The following is an 18891-nucleotide window of genomic DNA, read 5'->3' as shown; positions in this document are numbered from 1 at the left end:
ATTCAGTCGATTCGCACAGCGGTTGCAAATCACTGAAATTTTTAGCTGGGAACAAGCGGGTGACATGTTTACCTATTAATATTGAACACAATCTTTTTAAGCATGTCACAATCTTTTTAAGCATGTCAGACGTTTATCTGGCACAAAATATAGCCAGTGTTGTGGTTAAGACAGTGACAGAGTCAAAATGGCACTAATTGTCTAATAATCAATCACTAAATCTAATAATCAATATCAACTAATATTTAGACATAAATTGTAATGACTCAAAGATCCTGTTCGCTGAAATGAATCGTCCAAAAGAATCGATTCGCTCAAATGATTCGGACTTCTCAGCGCTATCTATCACGTTCTAGCGGTTTCCAGTGCTCTTGAGTAACATCTCCAAACATGGGCTGGAACTTCCCTTGGTAATACACTCCTTCAGACATGAGTGGAGGAGTTCACCTCAGAGATTTCTAAGGAGGGTGGGATTCATTTCTAGGGTCAAGGGCCAAAAATGACATCACAGTAAAGACAATAGCCAGAACACAATGCGATTTCTCAGGCATGAACATGCTTTAATTACTTTCCTTTATTTAAACTTAAGAAAAACACAGAAATAAACGAAATGCATGTCTAAATCATTACAGTGCATGAATGACATGGGAAAATAAACACTTAAATGGTATTCCCTGATCAAAATTCCTGTAAGCTTCTTTTCAAGGCGCCTTCCATCTCTGCAAAATGAGAACGCAAAAATTAGAAGGAATTTTTTTTTTTAATGTAAAGATCAAATGTAAAAACTGTCATATGCAGATTTCAGCCAGTGATTACTCATACTAATGTGATGCTGCTGCAGTGACAACATTCAACATCTGTGCAGTTACACCCAAACCAAAAAACAAAACCCAGCACCATACATGTGCTGATGAAACCTGCTTAAAATCCCATCCATTACAATAAATGTCACAATGAGCCCAAGCGCCACAAAAATGAACATACCCACAATGACAACTCTCTTCATGCATGTAAAGCTGGCAAAATAAATATCTGATTAATGAATGAAAACCACATACTCTTAATTAGCTCTGAAATACTATAAAAATACAGGACAGCCTCTACACGGTTTGGAAATAACAGAAATATAAGGTTTTTAGTTAGAGTATTAAAAAATATGTTTAAACTTGTTACCAATATCCAACTCTTTTGATTTCCGGGCCTCCTCTGCACTCAAAGCCAAAGCCAGTTTCATGTCCTCATCAAATTTGTCTGAGAAAAAAAAATTAATTAGCACTTAAATGTTATGTTTCCATGTACAGGTGCATCTCAGTAAATTAAAATATTGTGGAAAAGTTCATTTATTTCAGTAATTCAACTCAAATTGTAAAACTTGTTAATTATTAAATAAATTCAGTGCACACATACTGAAGTAGTTTAAGTCTTTGGTTCTTTTAATCGTGATGATTTGGCTCACATTTAACAAAAACCCACTATTTCACTATCTCAACAAATCAGAATACTTCATAAGACCAATAAACATTTTTAGTAAATTGTTGGCCTTCTGGAAAGTTTGTTCATTTACTGTATATATGTACTCAATACTTGGTATAGGGGCACCTTTTGCTTTAATTGGGCGTGGCATGATCAGTCTGTGGCACTGCTGAGGTGGAATGGAAGCCCAGGATTCTTTAACAGTGGCCTTCAGCTCATCTGCATTTTTTGGTCTCTTGTTTCTCATTTTCCTCTTGACAATACTCCATAGATTCTCTATGAGGTTCAGGTCTGGTGAGTTTGCTGGCCAGTCAAGCACACCAACACCATGGCCATTTAACCAACTTTTGGTGCGTTTGACAGTGTGGGCAGGTGCCAAATCCTGCTGGAAAATGAAATCAGCATCTTTAAAAAGCTGGTCAGCAGAAGGAAGCATGAAGTGTTTTAAAATGTCTTGGTAAATGGGTGCAGTGACTTTGGTTTTCAAAAAACACAGTGGACCAACACCAGAAGATGACATTGCACCCCAAATCATCACAGACTGTGGAAACTTAACACAGAGCTATGAGCTTCTCCACCCTTCCTCCAGACTCTAGGACCTTGGTTTCCAAATGAAATACAAAACTTGCTCTCATCTGAAAAGAGGACTTTGGACAACTGGGCAACAGTCCATTTCTTCTTCTCCTTAGCCCAGCTAAGGACATTATCTGTGCTTCAGGAGTGGTTTAACAAGAGGAATACCACAACTGCAGCCAAATTCCTTGACACGTCTGTGTGTGGTGACTCCTGATGCCTTGATCCCCAGCCTCAGTCCATTCCTTGTGAAGTTCACTCAAATTCTTGAATCGCTTGTGCTTGACAAGCCTCTCAAGGCTGCGGTTCTCTCTAGGGCTGGGTAAAAAATATAGATTCTCCGATTTTAATCGATCTTCAGTTTAACGCAACGATATCGATTTGGGAATTCCCCGAATCGATTCTTAATGAGCGTGCTTCACGTAAGAGGATATGAATATTCACCTCTCGTCCTGAAGGTGTCACCATCAGCTGCTTTTTTTGCAGAAAAATCTGGAGATCTAAAATGATTAGGCTGTAGTTAAGAACTGTTACTGTCTTTAAATTTTTTGACAGTAATGTGCATTTTGCAGTTTGTTTACATGGTGTACAATGGATGCACATATTTATGACTTCTTGTTACAGTGTTCATTTAAAATAAAAGTTGTTTAAAATAAACTGTGTGCACCCTATTATTAGTGTAGATGTGTATTTCAGTAATAAACTTAAGTAGGAGAGTTTCAGTTACCAGCATTTATATCAAAATATGGATCCCATGTCTGCAAAACTAACATTTTAAATGAAATATTGATAGCTAATCGAAATCGAATCGAACCGAAACCATAAAAATAAGAATCGAATCGAATCGCCGAATTGGTACAATACCCAGCCCTAGTTCTCTCGGTTGGTTGTGCATCTTTTTCTTCCACACTTTTTCCTTCCACTCCACTTTCTGTTAACATGCTTGGATGCAGCACTCTGTGAACAGCCAGCTTCTTTGGCAATGAATGTTTGTGGCTTACCCTCTTTGTGAAGGGTGTCAATGATTGTCTTCTGAACAACTGTCAGATCAGCAGCCTTCCCCATGATCGTGTAGCCGAGTGAACCAAACTGAGAGACCATTTTGAAGACTCGGGGAAACCTTTGCAGGTGTTTTGAATTGATTACCTGATTGGCATGTCACCATATTCTAATTTGTTGAGTGAATTGGTGTATTTTTTTTTTTAAATGTGAGCCAAAATCAACACAATTAAAAGAACCAAAGGCTTAAACTACTTCACTCGGTGTGCATTGAATTGATTTAATACATGAGTTTCACAATTTGAGTTGAATTACTGAAATAAATGGACTTTTCCACAACATCTTAATTTATTCAGATGCACCTGTATGTGCTAATATTTAGTTGACTCATTACAGTACTAAATTGAAACATAATGCAAATCTAAAATAAAATACTACTGAAGTACCACATCTAGACAAAATGAATAAAAAAACAGTGGAAAGTGAAAACCTACCATCATCTTGTGAAACCTCATTTTTAACATCAGGAATACGGGAGGTAATGACACTCTTTACATCTTGAAACTCATCCACTTTCTTGCCTGTGCTGTTGGGTCGAAAAGCAGCGCAAGGTACCGACAGGCAGTGATGCTTGTGGTAGTGTGAATGGAAACTGGGTACATCTTTGTGACTCTGTGAGCAAATCGTGCACAGAACATCAAAACTTCTCTCATTGCCCTGGGTCTTGTGTGTCAGGAGGATGTGCGTCTTCATCTCAGCGTAGGTGGGCGTGTTTTTATCACACTGGCGACAACAGTAACCGCATTTATTTTCAGTGGCCAACTGTTTCATGCACTTTGTGAATATGGGTTTCCTTTCCTCCTTGGATTTCTCAGAGCCCATGCAAGGACAAAGTTGCACAAGGCTTGTACTCGCAATCGGACTCTCAACTGTGTTTTCCACGGCTGCCTGGGAATTACTCGGAGCTGCTTCCAAGCAGTAGTAATCTTGGCTGTGCAGGCTGTTGTAGTGCTCCTGAAACTCTTCCTCGGTGTCGTACAGCATGCTATCGCAGAGCCCGCAGAAGTAACGGAGGACTATGTCGCCACCGTGCTCGTTGGCGCAATGCCGCCGCAAGGTGGAGTCCTTAAAAAACTTCTGTGGACAGTGACCACAGGCAAACCTCTGGAAACTGTGGCTGCTCAAATCATTGCAGTGTTGCCGCACCGCCGCCTCAGAGTCAAAGAGGTCTTCACACATCCGACAAAGCCAGGACTCGGCTTTGGGAGGCGGGACACAAGAGGAACTGTCCGGCTGGATCATTTCGATTACCGCGCTGGTTGACGGTTTAGGGGACATACTGGATGAGACGTAGTCTTCTGTTGTGTCTTCCCTTTCCTGGTAGTAGCTGTGCCCTCTGTGGTTTACACCAACATGAGCCATGATGTCTTCCATCCTTGGCATTTCCACCTTGCACTGTCTGCAGTGGAAAAGAAAGTTGGACAAATGAGCACCACCGTGGAAGCGGCTCATGTGCAAGCGCGTTATGGACGATTCGCCCATTAGCTTGGCACAGACCGCACATTTGTGAAAGATCTGATTGGCAGCTAGGAGGTGCTTTCTCGCTTGATCCTCCTCTTTGAAGCGTAGACCGCACTCACAAAACCAGGCGAGCCGTGACCATTTGTTTGGTTTGGCTTGGGAATCCAGGCTGGCCGGTCTTTTGCGCTTAGCCGAAGGCCCATCTGAATCGCTCCCACATGCTGAGGTTTGGATTTCACTGTAGTTGCTGTAGTACAGAAGGGCCCTGTCCATGCTGTGCACTCTCTTCACCTCATGTTTCAGAAGATCTTTGTGCTCCTCCATCTGACCCAAGCTAAAGAAAGGTTTGGGGCATGAGGAGCAATGACCCACGACTGCCATCGTCTGCATGATGTCAGCCACGCTCTGATCAGCAATGACAATAGCGCAGCCATAATTGCACTGCACACTGAGAAACAAAACAAAAACACGAAACAGTTAGTGGACAATAAAAACCGGACCCCACCCCATTGCTACTGTATGTGTCCATCCAGAAGTTTTTCATGCAATGAGAAAATGCATATAAAACCACGACGGAAACATGCCAAATGTTCAAAATGTGACAATATAGGGCTATTCCTACATCAAATCTGTTAAACCAGGACTGTTTTGTTTTTGTTGTTGTTATGCAAGAAAAACAACCAAGACAGGCATTATTGCTTCAACAAAACAAGATAATTCATATTAATATGGTTACAAAATGTTATGTTTTTTCTCCTTTTTTTTAACAGCGACTACATACACTATATTGCCAAACGTATTGGGACAGCCCCAGGTTTGACTACTTTAGTAATATCCATGAGTACAAATCTTAATGTTTAAGCATATAATGATACTCTAGGGAATTTTGTGCTTTTAATTTTATAGCAACAGTTTGGACAGGACCCCTTTCTATTCTAACATGACAATGCCTCTGTGTATAAGACAAGGTTCAAAATGAAATGATTGATTGAGTCAGTGTGGAAGAACTTGGCTGGTTTGCAGAAAGCCAAGTCCTAATACCATCTGAACACCTCTGGTGTGACTTCAAATGCAGACCTTCAGCCAAAAACTCATCACCAAATACCAATGATTTGTACATAAGTGTACAGTCATTTTAAACACTTCCAAAACTGTTGCAACAGAGTTGGAAATACAATTTTTAAATACTAGAATTATCTTTGTTGCCACAGTTTTGGAAGTGCCCTTTTCTGATCTAAAGAAAATATAGTTTATGTACAAGTCATTGGTGTTTGGTGATGAGTTTATGGCTTAAGGTCTGCATTTGGGATTAGGACCTGACTTTCTGCAAACCAGTCAAGTTCTTCCACACTGACTGAATCAATCACTTCATTTTGAACCTTGCCTTATACACAGATGCATAGTCAAATTAGAATAGAAAAGGGACCTGTCCATACTGTTGCTATAAAACAATTCCCTAGAATATTGTTTATATGCTTAAACATTAAACAAGATTTGTACTAATTGAAATTACTAAAGTAGCCAAACCTGTTCATTATAAGGGGGTGTCCCAATACTTTTGCCAATATAAAATGGGGAACTACACAGCAGACTATTTAAATTATTTACATCAGTTTTGTCATTTTTCTTGTTCCATCCATCAAACGCAAAATTAAACCTGGCTCAATCTAAACCCTGGGTTAACAAAATCCTGGTTATCTATTTCCATAAGACTTTTTGGTTCTTAATAAAAAAATTAGCAATTCCAAGAGGGTCCTTGCACCATTGGTGCTTGAGCCCTAAAATTGAGTGCACTTTTAACATGCATCATGTCAGATGGACTGAGAAAAATAAAACATTTGAGAAACACCAATATACACTTACTTGAAGTGTGCTCTTGCCTCCATATGCGAGGTGAGCACCTTAGAGCAGGTTGTGCATTTGACGGTGAAGCCAACGTCCTTACAGAGAGCGATTAAACGGTTCTTCGCATACCGTGGAACTGGTATAGGCATGGGTGATGGTTTCGTCTCTGAAAGTCAAAAAATTTTATGAAATAGAAAAAGAAACATAACAGGAATCGTTCAGAGACACAGGATTATTTTTTTTTTTAAATACATATCATCCAGTCCTAACAATACCACAAAACAGCTGGAAACAATGAGTCTGATGAATGTATCTGACAAACGTGCAATTTTTATTTGACTGTTGAAGACCACGCACCACAGAGAGTGATGGATTGAGTGTTGTGTTTTTTTGCAGACATGTGCTGAAGGCATTCGTCCTTGGTGTTGAAGAGGAGGTAACAGGCAGGACATGCAAAGCATACAATCAGCTGATAGCTCTGGAAACAGCTGTGATCATCAGTATCAGGGAATGACACCTACAGGTCACATCAAGCACAAGAAACAAAAACAAGGCTTGCATACAATTTCTTTTTTTTCATATCATTTCCATAATTAGACAATGAAGTAAATACTCAGAGGGGCCATATATTACCATAGATCTTTTAAAGGGTTAATCCACTCCAAAATGAAAATTTGTATGCATTTAAGGGTCATTAACCCCCTAAATGCATACCTCGGGTCTTTAGCGGCCCGAGACATCATTCACTGTCCTCTCCCTCCTTCATTTTTTTTTTAAGTTTGACGTCAACTTTCTTAGTAAACAATATAAACAATATGATAATAATAAAATAATATCTGTTTTCTGATTAATGTTTTGTAAAAAATTTAGTGGGTCGCTAGAGACCCAAAGTTTGTAATAGTGTAAGTATATTTTTGTGTTTGCAAAAATATGTAAATATCTGATGACCTATTACATGCAATTCAACTTTATTTGTCCAGGTGACACTGTTTGATTGACAATAATGATGTGATGTTTCATTTATAATTATTGCAGGCATAAAACAAAAGAATATCATCAGCTGGTTTGAATGCCTTTACTGCAGAGCAATTACTGTATGCAATAAAATATAAATGTCACTATTATTTGATGGTGGATTTGGTGAATAAACTGCCAGCGATCAAACTTGACTTTGTCATTTAAAATGATAGTAGTGCGAACATGGTTGAGATTGCGAATATGAGCCAGAATGTACTGTGGAAGTGGGCTATGAGGATGACGGCGATGGTAAAATCATCTGCTCAAATTGAACCCTTCTAAGTTTTCAAAAGGTAACAATATATGCTTTATTTTATTCATATGTAATTGTTCTTAAAATATCAAGAGAGTTTTTTTTTGCTATTGCAGAAGTTAGCCATCCATCTCTGCTGGATGTATAGGTCCGGGTCGCTAAAGACCCGTTTATGTAATAATGATTGGCGAAACATTCATGCATTTAAAGGTACAGTCATGTCGTTCCAAACTGTAAAGGTTTGTTCGTCTTTGGAATGCAATTTAAGATATTTTGGATGAAAACCGGGAGGCTTGTCACGGTAAATACCACTGTCAAGACCCCAAAAAGTATGAAAGGCATTGTCAAAATAGTCCACCTGCCATCAGTGGTTCAATCTGAATTTTATGAAGCGACGAGAACATTTTTTGTATGCAAAGAAAATAAAAATTACAACTTTATTCAATGATTCATCTCATCTGCATCACCGTAGCGCCATCTTGGAGAATATCTGGTGGACGCAACCTGCATACACTGTTGTGTACAAAATGTATTCTCGTCGCTTCATAAAATTCAGATTGAACCACTGATGGCAGATGAACTATTTTGACGATGCCTTTCATACTTTTTTGGGTCTTGACAATAGTATTTACCTGGCAGTCAACGGGACAGTGACAAGCCTCTCGGTTTTCATCCGAAATATCTTAAATTGTGTTCCGATGACGAACAAAGTTTTACGGGTTTGGACCGACATGGGTATGAATGATTAATGACAACATTTTCATTTTGAGGTGGAGTAACCCTTTAAGATAAAGTGTTCAATCTCAGTTCTGGCCTTAAAGGAATAGCTCACCCAACAACGAAACTTTACTCACCCTCAGGTCATGACGAATTGGGACAAAATAACCTTAACCTCACTCTAGTCCATTAATGAATGTTTTATGAAATAAAACGAGGTGTGTTTTTAAGAAACAAACCCTTATTAAACCGTTTTAACTGTAGCTTCCGGCCAAAATATCAGTCTATAATCTAAAATATTCCCTCCATCCCGTGTTGTTCTCTTACATCTAAATCCACCCACATATCTGTTTAGAAATTAGTTAATTAACATTTCTCTCCTGATTCAGATAACTTTTTCACTGAAGATAGCATTATTATGGCTAGAGGACTCTCTGGTGAGCAAGTGATGTAACGCTACCTTTCTCTCAATCTTTTTTGATGAAGAAACAACCCATCTATATTAGTAAATTTACATGTACTTACAGTGCGACAACAACAACTGGCCCATACTGCAACACTGCTCTCTACTCACCTCACTTGCACAAAACACAGCTCTGTACTACTCAAACTGAACATGTAAGCAAATGCACATTAGCCCTCAAAATGAACATTTCTATGAATAATGCTCTCACTCACGGGTGATATTTAATTGCAGAGCTTCAATGAAAAGTACAATGCAAATGGGTTTTGTTCAACATCCTGTTCGGGTTTAACTTGTGAATAAATTATCCGTACAGAATGTCAGGTTTCAGAAATCACACAGAACAAACTGAAACCTTTATAATATCATTGAATAATTGTATGCATGTTTAAAAAAGAAAAAAAAGAAAAAAGAATTGTAAACGTTTGATTAAAATGTGTTACTTTGAAAAGTGCCGGGGGAAAATATCATATGACTCCTTTATAACATAAACACAATCTTAAATATAAAAAAAGCCCACAATATTGAAATATTTAAAAATAAAAATAAAAATGAAAACCTTAGATTCCATGTGGTCCTTCCATGCCCGTTTGGAGGGAAAGTAGCGCCCACAGGCCACACAGGCATAGAAAGCAGCGGGGCTGCCTCTCAGGGTTACCGTAGGATCACAGGGTGAATGATCAAACCTGTCAATGAAAAGTTAAAGTGGGTCAAACAGACCTCAACCCCAAAAAAGCTATTTTTGAACTTTCACAAAGTACCTTTTAAGGTGACCCTCGAGCAAAGGAACATTGTCATAGACTCTGTGGCAGTTGATGACCGGGCAGGTTTGAGGGGAACATTTCACTGCAGCGGGAGCTGATCTGCGTCTCCACTGTGACCTGGGGTTCACTGTGCCTGGCTGTAAAGCTGAGCAATCCAGACAAAGTGAGCAGAATAACAGACCTTTTATATATATATATATATATATATATATATATATACACACGCACACCTATTAGTTGAATTATTCAAATTTTAACCACATTACAGACCTGGCATGTTTAGCCAAATATCCACACAGCGCTTGGCATCACTACTGCTACTGCCACTGTTACTGTGGCTGACCGACAGCTCGCGCCGCCCATGTGCTTGCTGTGAAATCATTTTCTCCTACAATACAAATCACAAAATACAGCTGTAATCAATGTCATTTACCCCAAACATGCACCACAGAACCATCAACCTCCCAATTTTCCAGTAACTTAGGTTTCAGATAACATTACAGAATTCATTTAAAAAAAAATATCAAGAGAGAGTTTTAGGACATAAACCAAACCAACCAGATTTTAGATGAAATCACAACATCATTAACTGATTTGGGGAAAAAAAAGTCAGACCATGCGTAACAGTATCCGGGTCTAAGTACTCTATCAGACGTCAAAAGCTTTCTAAAGAACATAGCATTTCAGAGTTTACCACACTAAACAATTTTAAACTGACCTTCCTGCTCATAGTCATTTATAAAAACAAATAATATAAAGTATTGGAAAATATACAGTATGTCACAAAAGTGAGTACACCCCTCACATTTCAGCAACCATTTTAGTCTATCTTCTCAAGGGACAATACTATAGAAATGAAACTTGGATATATTTTAGAGTAGTCAATGTGCAGCTAGTATAGCAGCATAGATTTACTGTCCTCTGAAAATTACTCAACATACAGCCATTATCGTCAAAATAGCTGGCAACAAAAGTGAGTACACCTTAAGTCAAGGGGTGGGGAACGTTGATCCTGGAGAGCCGGTGTTCCTGCAGAGTTTAGCTCCAAACCTAATCAAACACACCTGAGCTAATCAAGATCTTGTTTTTTCTTTTTCAGGGTTGGAGCTAAACTCTGCAGGGACACCGGCTCTCCAGGATCAACGTTCCCCACCCCTGGCGTAAGTGATAGCAGCAGTATTTTGTTTAACCATGCAAAGCCACATGTCCTATTCATCATGTTTATAACGTCTGCTTGACAGGACCATACAAAGTTGTGTAACTTGTATTAGAGCAGTTAAAATTAGGTGCTTTAAGTACAATTCTCTCATACTGACCACTGGATGTTCAACATGGCATCTCATGGCAAAGAAGTCTCTGAGGATTTGAGAATTACAATTGTTGCTCTACACAAATTTGGCCAAGGCTATAAGAGGTTCAGTAACACCCTGAATCCCAGTTACACTACAGTGTCAGGGTCATACAGAGGTTTTCCAAGATGGGTTCCATTCAGAACAGGCCTTGCAAGAGTCGATCAACGAAGTTGAGCACTCGTTCTGTGCGTCAGGTGCAGAACCTGGTTTCCAAAAAAAAAACAGATGCATGAGTGCTGCCAGCATTGCTGTAAAGGTTGCAGAAGTAGAAGGTCAGCTTGTCAGTGCTCAGACCATATGCTGCCCACTGCAACAAGTCGGTTTGCATAGGCGTCGCCCCAGAAGGTAGCCTCATCTGAAGCTGGCTCACAAGAAAGCCTGCAAACAGTTTGCTGAAGACAACCTGTCCAAGAGCATGAATTACTGGAAACATGTCCTGTGGCCTGATGAGACTAGAAGATAAACTTGTTTGGCTCAGATGGTGTCCAGAATGTGTGGCAATGCTCTGGTGAGGAGTACCAAGAAAATTGTCTTGTCTAGGCCCAACGGCAGTTTTCCAACATGATAACGATCTCAAACACACCACCAAGATGACAACTGCCTTGCTGAGGAAGCTGAAGTTGAAGGTGATGGGGTGACCAAGTATGTCTCCAGACCTGAGCCCTATTAAGCACCTGTGGGGCATCCTCAAGTGGAACGTGGAGAAGCACCATGTGTCTAACGTCCAGCAGCTCTGTGAGGAGGGGAAGAGGATCCCAGCAATAACCTGTGCAGCTCTGGTCAATTCCATGCCCAGGATGATTAAGGCAGTGCCAGATAACAATGGTGCTAACACAATATATTGACACTTTGGACAAGTTCACTTAAGGTGTACTCACTTTTTTTGCCAGCTATGTTGACAATAATGGCTGTATGTTGAGTAATTTTCAGAGGACAGTAAATCTATGCTGCTATACAAGCTGCACATTGGCTACTCTAAAATATATCCAAGTTTCATACCTATAGTAGTGTCCCTTGAGAAGATATACAACAATGGTTGCTGAAATGTGAGGGGTGTTCTCACTTTTGTGACATACTGTATATATCAATATACAAGTACTTTAAGAATGCGAGTTGTGATTTCTACAGAAGAATTCATGAGAAGCCTCAGTTCAAAAATATGAATAAGTTCTTTCTTTAAAACAGATTTGGAGAAATGTAACAATCCATCATTTGCTCCGCAGTGAATGGGTGCCGTCAGAATGAAAGTTCCAACAGCTGATAAAATCAGTCACAATAATCCACAAGTAACCCACACCACTCCCGTTCAGTTTTGTTTTTTGTTATAAGTGTGCCTGTGTTAATGCCAACTGCATAAATCTTGGCTCAGGTGTGTATTTTTATTTAAATTTAAATATTTCACCCTCATTTCCTTCAAAAAATCTATTTACACTCCGTACAAAAAATACTCACACTCAGGACCTTAAGGACAAAAATGTCCACATTGAAACCCATTAAAACTGCAATTTTTTAACCCAGGGCCATTTGACTATAAAATGATACAATTTTTGCTAATAGGCATTCATTCTATCGGCAAGGCTTCAAATTTTACATTTTTTTTACCATTTTTTACTAGATTGTGCCTTTTTTTTTTTTTTTTTTCAAATTTGGCATATAAAAGAAATACTTGTTTTTTTTTTGTGTTTTCCACTTATGCATATTATAGCCTATTATAGAGTCAATTGGAAAAAGAATGCAGCTATAATTGGATGTCAGAGTGTGGTTTGCATGTGTTTACTGAAAATTTTATGGGTGTAATTAGTTTGAAAGAAATGATATTGTACTGGCAATCAAAAATCCCACTCCATGTATATGAGTCTCACCCTTGGCAGGGTCATAGGGCCATGTGAAAACTATGAATAAGGTCAAAGAAGGTTAATGAGCTTTGAGGATTTTTCTTTTTCACCCAAACACACATCTTATTCCTTGATTGCACTTTTTTACTTGTTATTGTTTTTGTACAGAGATAAAAGGAGAGCTTGAATTTGATGTAGAAGTTCAGACGCCCCTAAACACATTGTTTTTGTTTTCACCACAAGAAAACGCTGATTGTGGAGTCTGGTAGATTTTATACAAAGTTTGAGTGTTCGCACAGCCCAGACAGGTGTTCGCAAAGCAAAACCTATACATATTTGGTGCTTGAGGGCTTGGTCATTTCATTGCTTGTAAGATGAAGAGCCGTTACTCAGCAGAGGAAGCTCTGGAGCTAGTGTTGCCCACTGACAGTGAGCATTATGGAAAGAAACCAGTTTTTAAAGCATTACAATTCTGAAAATGAATGAATGTTTGGTAATTATGAATAGAAGAGATGCTGATAAAAAAAACAACAGTCAGTGAAAGTAGAAAAAAAATATTAATATATAATATAACATTTCTATGAGAGTTTTTTGACATGGACATTTTTGTTCATTATGGACCTGTGTTTTTTTTTTTTTTTTTAAATCTGACACTTCATAAAAAATATAATTGCCTCAAAATTAATGTTGTTGTTCTTCACTGACACACCCAATAAGCTAATAAGCAAAGAAAAAAAATCTGCTTATCATTTAGTATATAGAAATTAACTATTTTTCCTTTCTTCATAAAAAACACCTGTGGCATTATGCAAACAAAAAAGGGTAAAAATTCTGAAAATTAATGAATGTTTGGTATCTATGGATAGAACAGATGCTGGTTAAAAAAATCGACATCAGTGAAAGTGGAAAAAAATATTAATAAATCATATTTTTATGGCAGTTTTTGGACATGGATATTTTTGTCCATTTTGCACCCATGTGTAACTTTTTTTTTAACGCACATAGGTTAACTTTAAATCATTATTTTCAGTCCTCCATCCACAATATTACTTTCTCCAGTGAAAAAATCATCTTGTCTGAAACAGCAGAGAAATCAGCACAGATCCAGCACTGTTTACAAGTTGAAACAATCCAAACAGTTGGTGTTTCTGGATTTTGATGCGAGACAATAACAGGGGATGGAAGGGATTCGGTTTCTTACAAACGCGCAGCTTTTGGCTTCTCAAGATGTTAATTGAATGGAGTGGTGTAGATTACTTGTGGATTATTGTGATGTTTGTATCAGCTGTTTGGATTCTGACAACACCCTTTCACTGCGCAGGAGCGCAGATTTGGAGAAATGTAGATCAGTTTCTCCTCAATGCTACATCTTGGATGACCTGAGGGTGAGGTTTCTTTAGCAAATGTGACCCTGGACCACAAAACCAGTCATAAGGTTAAATTTGACAAAACTGAGATTTATACATCATATAAAAGCTCGATAAATAAGCTTTCTATTGATATATGGTTTGTTATTATAGGACAATATTTGGCCGAGATACATCTATTTGAAAATCTGGAATCTGAGGATGCAAAAAAATCTAAATACTGAAAAAATCACCTTTAATGTTCTCCAAATTAAGTTCTTAACAATGCATATTACTAATCAAAAATTACATTTTTATATATTTACAGTAGGAATTTTACTGAAAATCTTCATGGAACATCATCTTTACTTAATTTCCTAATGATTTTTGGCATAAAAGAAAAATCAATAATTTTGACCCATACAATGTATTTTTGGCTATTGCTACAAATATACCCCAGCGACTTAAGACTGGTTTTGTGCTCCAGGGTCACAAATGTTAATTTTTGTTTAAACCTTTTCTATAATCCTGAGTGATGGTATATGCAACTATGCGACTAATTCTATAAGGAATGAAAAAGTCAAACCTTAAAAGCTTTGCACTTTTCAAGCCTCTCCATCTTTTCCACAGCAACTTGACGTGCCAGTCGGTCCAGTGTGGACATAGCATGAGCCCTCTGCCGGTCGACCTGCTCCTCAATCTGAGCATTGCATTTATAGCAGGGGACAAAACAGGAACATTTAGATACAAAAAACTGCTGAGAAACAAACAATATTATACATTAAATACACACATTCTAAACCTGGCTTAATTGTTTTTTTTTTGTGTGTGTGTGGAAAACAAAAGAATATATTACAAGATTGTCAAAGCTTCTTTTTTCAATACAATGAAGCAAAATGGTGATTGGCCCCAAAATAGCAGTCAGTCCCTAGTTGCATCCACATTTACACCTAGCAGACATTAGTCACACAACAAGGTGTTTCCATCAGATCGGGGGAGGTGTGCCTTTTGGAGCCTGCTAGCTAAGGGGGGAGGAGCTGGGAACTGGTTTGTTTTCCAATACCCCTTCTAACCGAAGGCCCTTCTGTCCTTCACAACTGCCCCTAAATACACACTACAGTTTAAAAAAAGGAGACTATATGAGCACTATATTATAAGTTACTCACTGTTAAATGCACCAAGTTTGACATGACTGATGACAAAAATCATTGGTTTGTCAAACCCGAGAAAGCAGGGTAAGTTAAGCCTGTTTCTGAAAGAGAGGTAACTTGTACTTGGAGTGAGTTACAGTGGTACCTAACCTGGTCGGGAGCAGGTTTTCTTCAGTAAACCCAGAGTTTCTTTCGATCTCCTCGCCTTTTTTAAAGCGTAAGCAACGTTTAAACACCTCAATGATTCATTCACGCTGCATAAATGATTTTCTTAGTGAGTATTTTGGAATCTAAATGAAGTGCATTTTACTTAAAACGTGAAAAATAATCTTAATGCAAATGGAACAAGATTATTTTTCTTACCCCGTTGGCAGAAAATATGCAAAATAATGAAAATACACTTAAAAGAATAAATAAATACCTTATGTAGAAAATGCATCTTGATTTAAGAATTTTTTTTAGGTGCATTAATTTATTGCACATATTGTCATCATGCAGACACAGTCAAAGTGGCAAAAACAGCATGTCCTTTTATACATAGGATTATTTCATTATTATATAGTATAGGATTATTATTATATATTTTTTTTTATTTGAACTGTGCCATTTTTAAATAGTAGTCAGAGCACATTAGTACAGCCGTTGTATGCAGAGCGGTAAAGAAAATTGTTGTGTCGTTGCCTGAGCACAAACCCAGTTGAATATGAAGCTGGTTACTGTGTGGAAGGGAAGGATGGCAGATGAAAAGGTAGTTAGATATATGCCATAACCTCCACCACAGCTGTTAAATTTACCTGGTCAGCTTTATTTCCTACAAATGCAAAAATGCAACATTTAATCCTTTTTCATGTTGGATTTTAATATTATTCCAATACTTCCATCTCCTCTTCATCTGTTCTTCATTATTTTGCTAGTCTTCTTGCTGTTGGCTGAGTAGGAGTCAAATGTTCATTTCATTACTCTAATTAAAACATGCAACAGTTTGGATTAGAGAACATTTAATTGTGTGAAAAGAGCATTAGACTACGTGGAAAAAGATGCAGCTAATTAAAATAGACAGATTTCTTATAAATATATTTTTTTTATATAACATATTTTAATATGTAAAATATTTGTAAGGTCATGTAGCCTACACCCATGAACGCTTTACCTAGTTGAATTATGTTTTTATACTTCATGTTTAGCTGTTTTATTCTACTTCTTTTTTTTTTTTTTTTTTTTGCCTGTGGGATACCATTAAAAATTAATAGTAGTTCAGTAACTTACCGTTCTGCCAGAGTTTACCTTTGATATTATAATTATTAATAATTAAATTATTATATTCTTAATAATTAGGAATTAAAGTTAAGCATTGGCTCAAAGTATGCAGACGTCTTTTTGGTGGGAGCTGTTGCCATGGTGAATCATGATTTCAGAGCTCCATTGATAATGTCTTTTCATAGTCATGGTGCAAGCGCTAAACTCAGAGTCAACCTACTCAGAGTGGATTTAACATAGTTCAGCTGTTCTGAAACTGAAAACTCAACGTTTCCCATCTTAGAGTTGGTTAAACCTCCTTTTTAAAACAGGCCGCAGGAGTTCAATTCTCAGGGATTGTTTATATATCCTAAATGCGTTGTAAGTCGCTTTGAAAAAAAAAACATCTACCAAATGCATACATTTGGTCATGTTCCATAGAAGAACCTCCCATTTTGAAATGGGAAACCCAGTTTCCCTCATTTCAGAGTTAACATACTCAGAGTTCTCACTTAACCTCCTTTCTGAAATGGGCCCCTGGTCTTGGAGCTGTTTTGTTTGTTCACTAGGCCTATAGTTTAAGTTGCAAAGGCACTACAATACACAATTACTAATGTTTCAGCCTATTCCTCACATAACGCTATCAAGAAAACTTGGGATACAGCACATTTTTGGAGTTCGGCTGTATGAATCGTGATGAAAAAATAGCAGCTTAGACATTAAGCCAAACATCATCTTTTGTGTTTTACAAAACAATTATGAGTGATGAGTAAATTATGATGCGAGTAAATGACAGAATGACTTTGAGTTTTTATATTCTAGACAGTGTTTAAGGAAACTCACGGTGTGTGCGCCTGACATGCCGCCCTCATCCTCTCCGTCACTCAGCAGGTCTATGCACTCCAACACCGGTCTGAGAGGACCCTCCTAAAACATCAGGTTTTAAGGTGAATGAATCAGTTCTGCTATATTATACAGGCTCAATCCAGTTCCCAAGTGTGAAGACCTAGATCCACACAACTGCCCTAATAACTCAAATTAGAAATCAAGGCAGTGACATTTTAGGCACACTTACAGACACAAACTCCACATCATCCTCCACATCTTCTGTGACTGTAGAGGCAGACATCACATCTGTCCTCTATGGAGCATCACATTAATCACTGCCAATTAAAAAAGATTCATATGAAATGAGCTGTTGCATGCACAGGTTATATGAAATACCCGCATGAGCTGTAACGTTTTAACTTGCATTTAAATGTTCTTCTACTTCATTAAATGTGGACAGTGTTCGTATTTTACAGAAAGTCAAAGGAGGTTCAACCCTGCAAACAGCCTGCATGAACATCAACTAACGTTACTCGTCGACAGGAAAATGAGAGAAAGTCACACCAAACAAACTGTTCCAAAGACATTCTGTAACGCTAACACTTACAAATAATTCACAGCCAAGACAAAATTGCAAAATCTAATGCTAATGCGAGTAAAAGTTAGCAAACCATTACCAAAACACAGCACGCATGAAGCGAGCATCAAGGCTAACCTCACAGGAAGCGAGCTCGTCAAAATAAAAGTCATCCAAACGCAAATGACCAGGCGTTATTATTTTTACGTTTACTGTTATTTAAAAAAAATGAAACTACTATGTTTCTACAAAATACTGTAGTTATCTAGATTTAAAACAATCGAAAAAATAACAAATAAATGCATTACTAACTCATTCCTGAATTATTATTATTAGACTACCACAATTCATACTTTATACTGTAGGCTGGGCAATTTTAATTTAAAACAATTATTATTAATTATTATGACTATCAAGACAACAAGTAATTTGAAAACTTTGAAATACTGTATTCACCTTTTTTTTAAATTAAGCAAATAACCATGTACAAACAACGTGACAATATCATTACAATATTGCATCAGAATATACAGAGCAGCTGCATGTAAAGAAATACAAATATATAAATATATATGAATCTTTAAAGCGGAAGTAAGTAAGCCAATGGGTGAGACTTCCGTTCATAACGAGCGTAAACGGTAAAATTGTTTGCACTACAAATCATTTTGCTCATAATTAAGATAATACATTAAAATAATATGGTAAGACACACCAATTTGCAATATCTAGCAGCAAAACGGGCAGATGAGAACGGAAACCAGACCCATCAAATTTACAAATGGGCCCACTCTTAGGCGAAAAAAAGGCGGATACTTTTTATAACTAAAAAAAGGTATGATTTACCTAATAAGGTATTGTGAAAACTAGCCTAATATTGGTAATCAAGGCCAAACATATATGTTTACAATAAAATTATGTTGCCACTAGTATCATTTTATACA

The 18891-nt window shown here is 37.6% G+C and overlaps 1 protein-coding gene across 4 annotated transcripts; it reads right to left on the bottom strand.

The window, feature by feature from the left end:
• Positions 1–556: 556 nt before the first annotated feature.
• On the bottom strand, positions 557–18084 carry znf451 (zinc finger protein 451). 4 transcript variants are annotated; one of them, XM_073834283.1, is made up of 13 exons: positions 17981–18084; positions 17621–17708; positions 17389–17472; positions 14745–14858; positions 9896–10013; positions 9623–9770; positions 9421–9547; positions 6769–6928; positions 6430–6577; positions 3540–5014; positions 1174–1251; positions 985–1016; positions 557–719 (listed from the first exon to the last, which is right to left on the bottom strand). In XM_073834283.1, exons 2-12 carry the CDS (start codon positions 17672–17674, stop codon positions 1003–1005), a joined length of 2520 nt encoding a protein of 839 aa, XP_073690384.1. In that variant the 5' UTR covers positions 17675–17708; positions 17981–18084; the 3' UTR covers positions 557–719; positions 985–1002. The 4 variants fall into 4 exon arrangements, with proteins under 4 accessions (XP_073690384.1, XP_073690383.1, XP_073690381.1 ...); XM_073834282.1 differs by having other exon boundaries at positions 557–1016; XM_073834280.1 differs by lacking the exon at positions 985–1016.
• Positions 18085–18891: the final 807 nt, after the last annotated feature.

The sequence above is a fragment of the Garra rufa genome, chromosome 2 (genome assembly GCF_049309525.1).
Source record: "Garra rufa chromosome 2, GarRuf1.0, whole genome shotgun sequence".
Taxonomy (NCBI): Eukaryota; Metazoa; Chordata; class Actinopteri; order Cypriniformes; family Cyprinidae; genus Garra; species Garra rufa.
The sequence above is the reverse complement of the archived record's forward strand: the minus strand, read 5'-3'. Positions and strand labels throughout refer to the sequence as shown.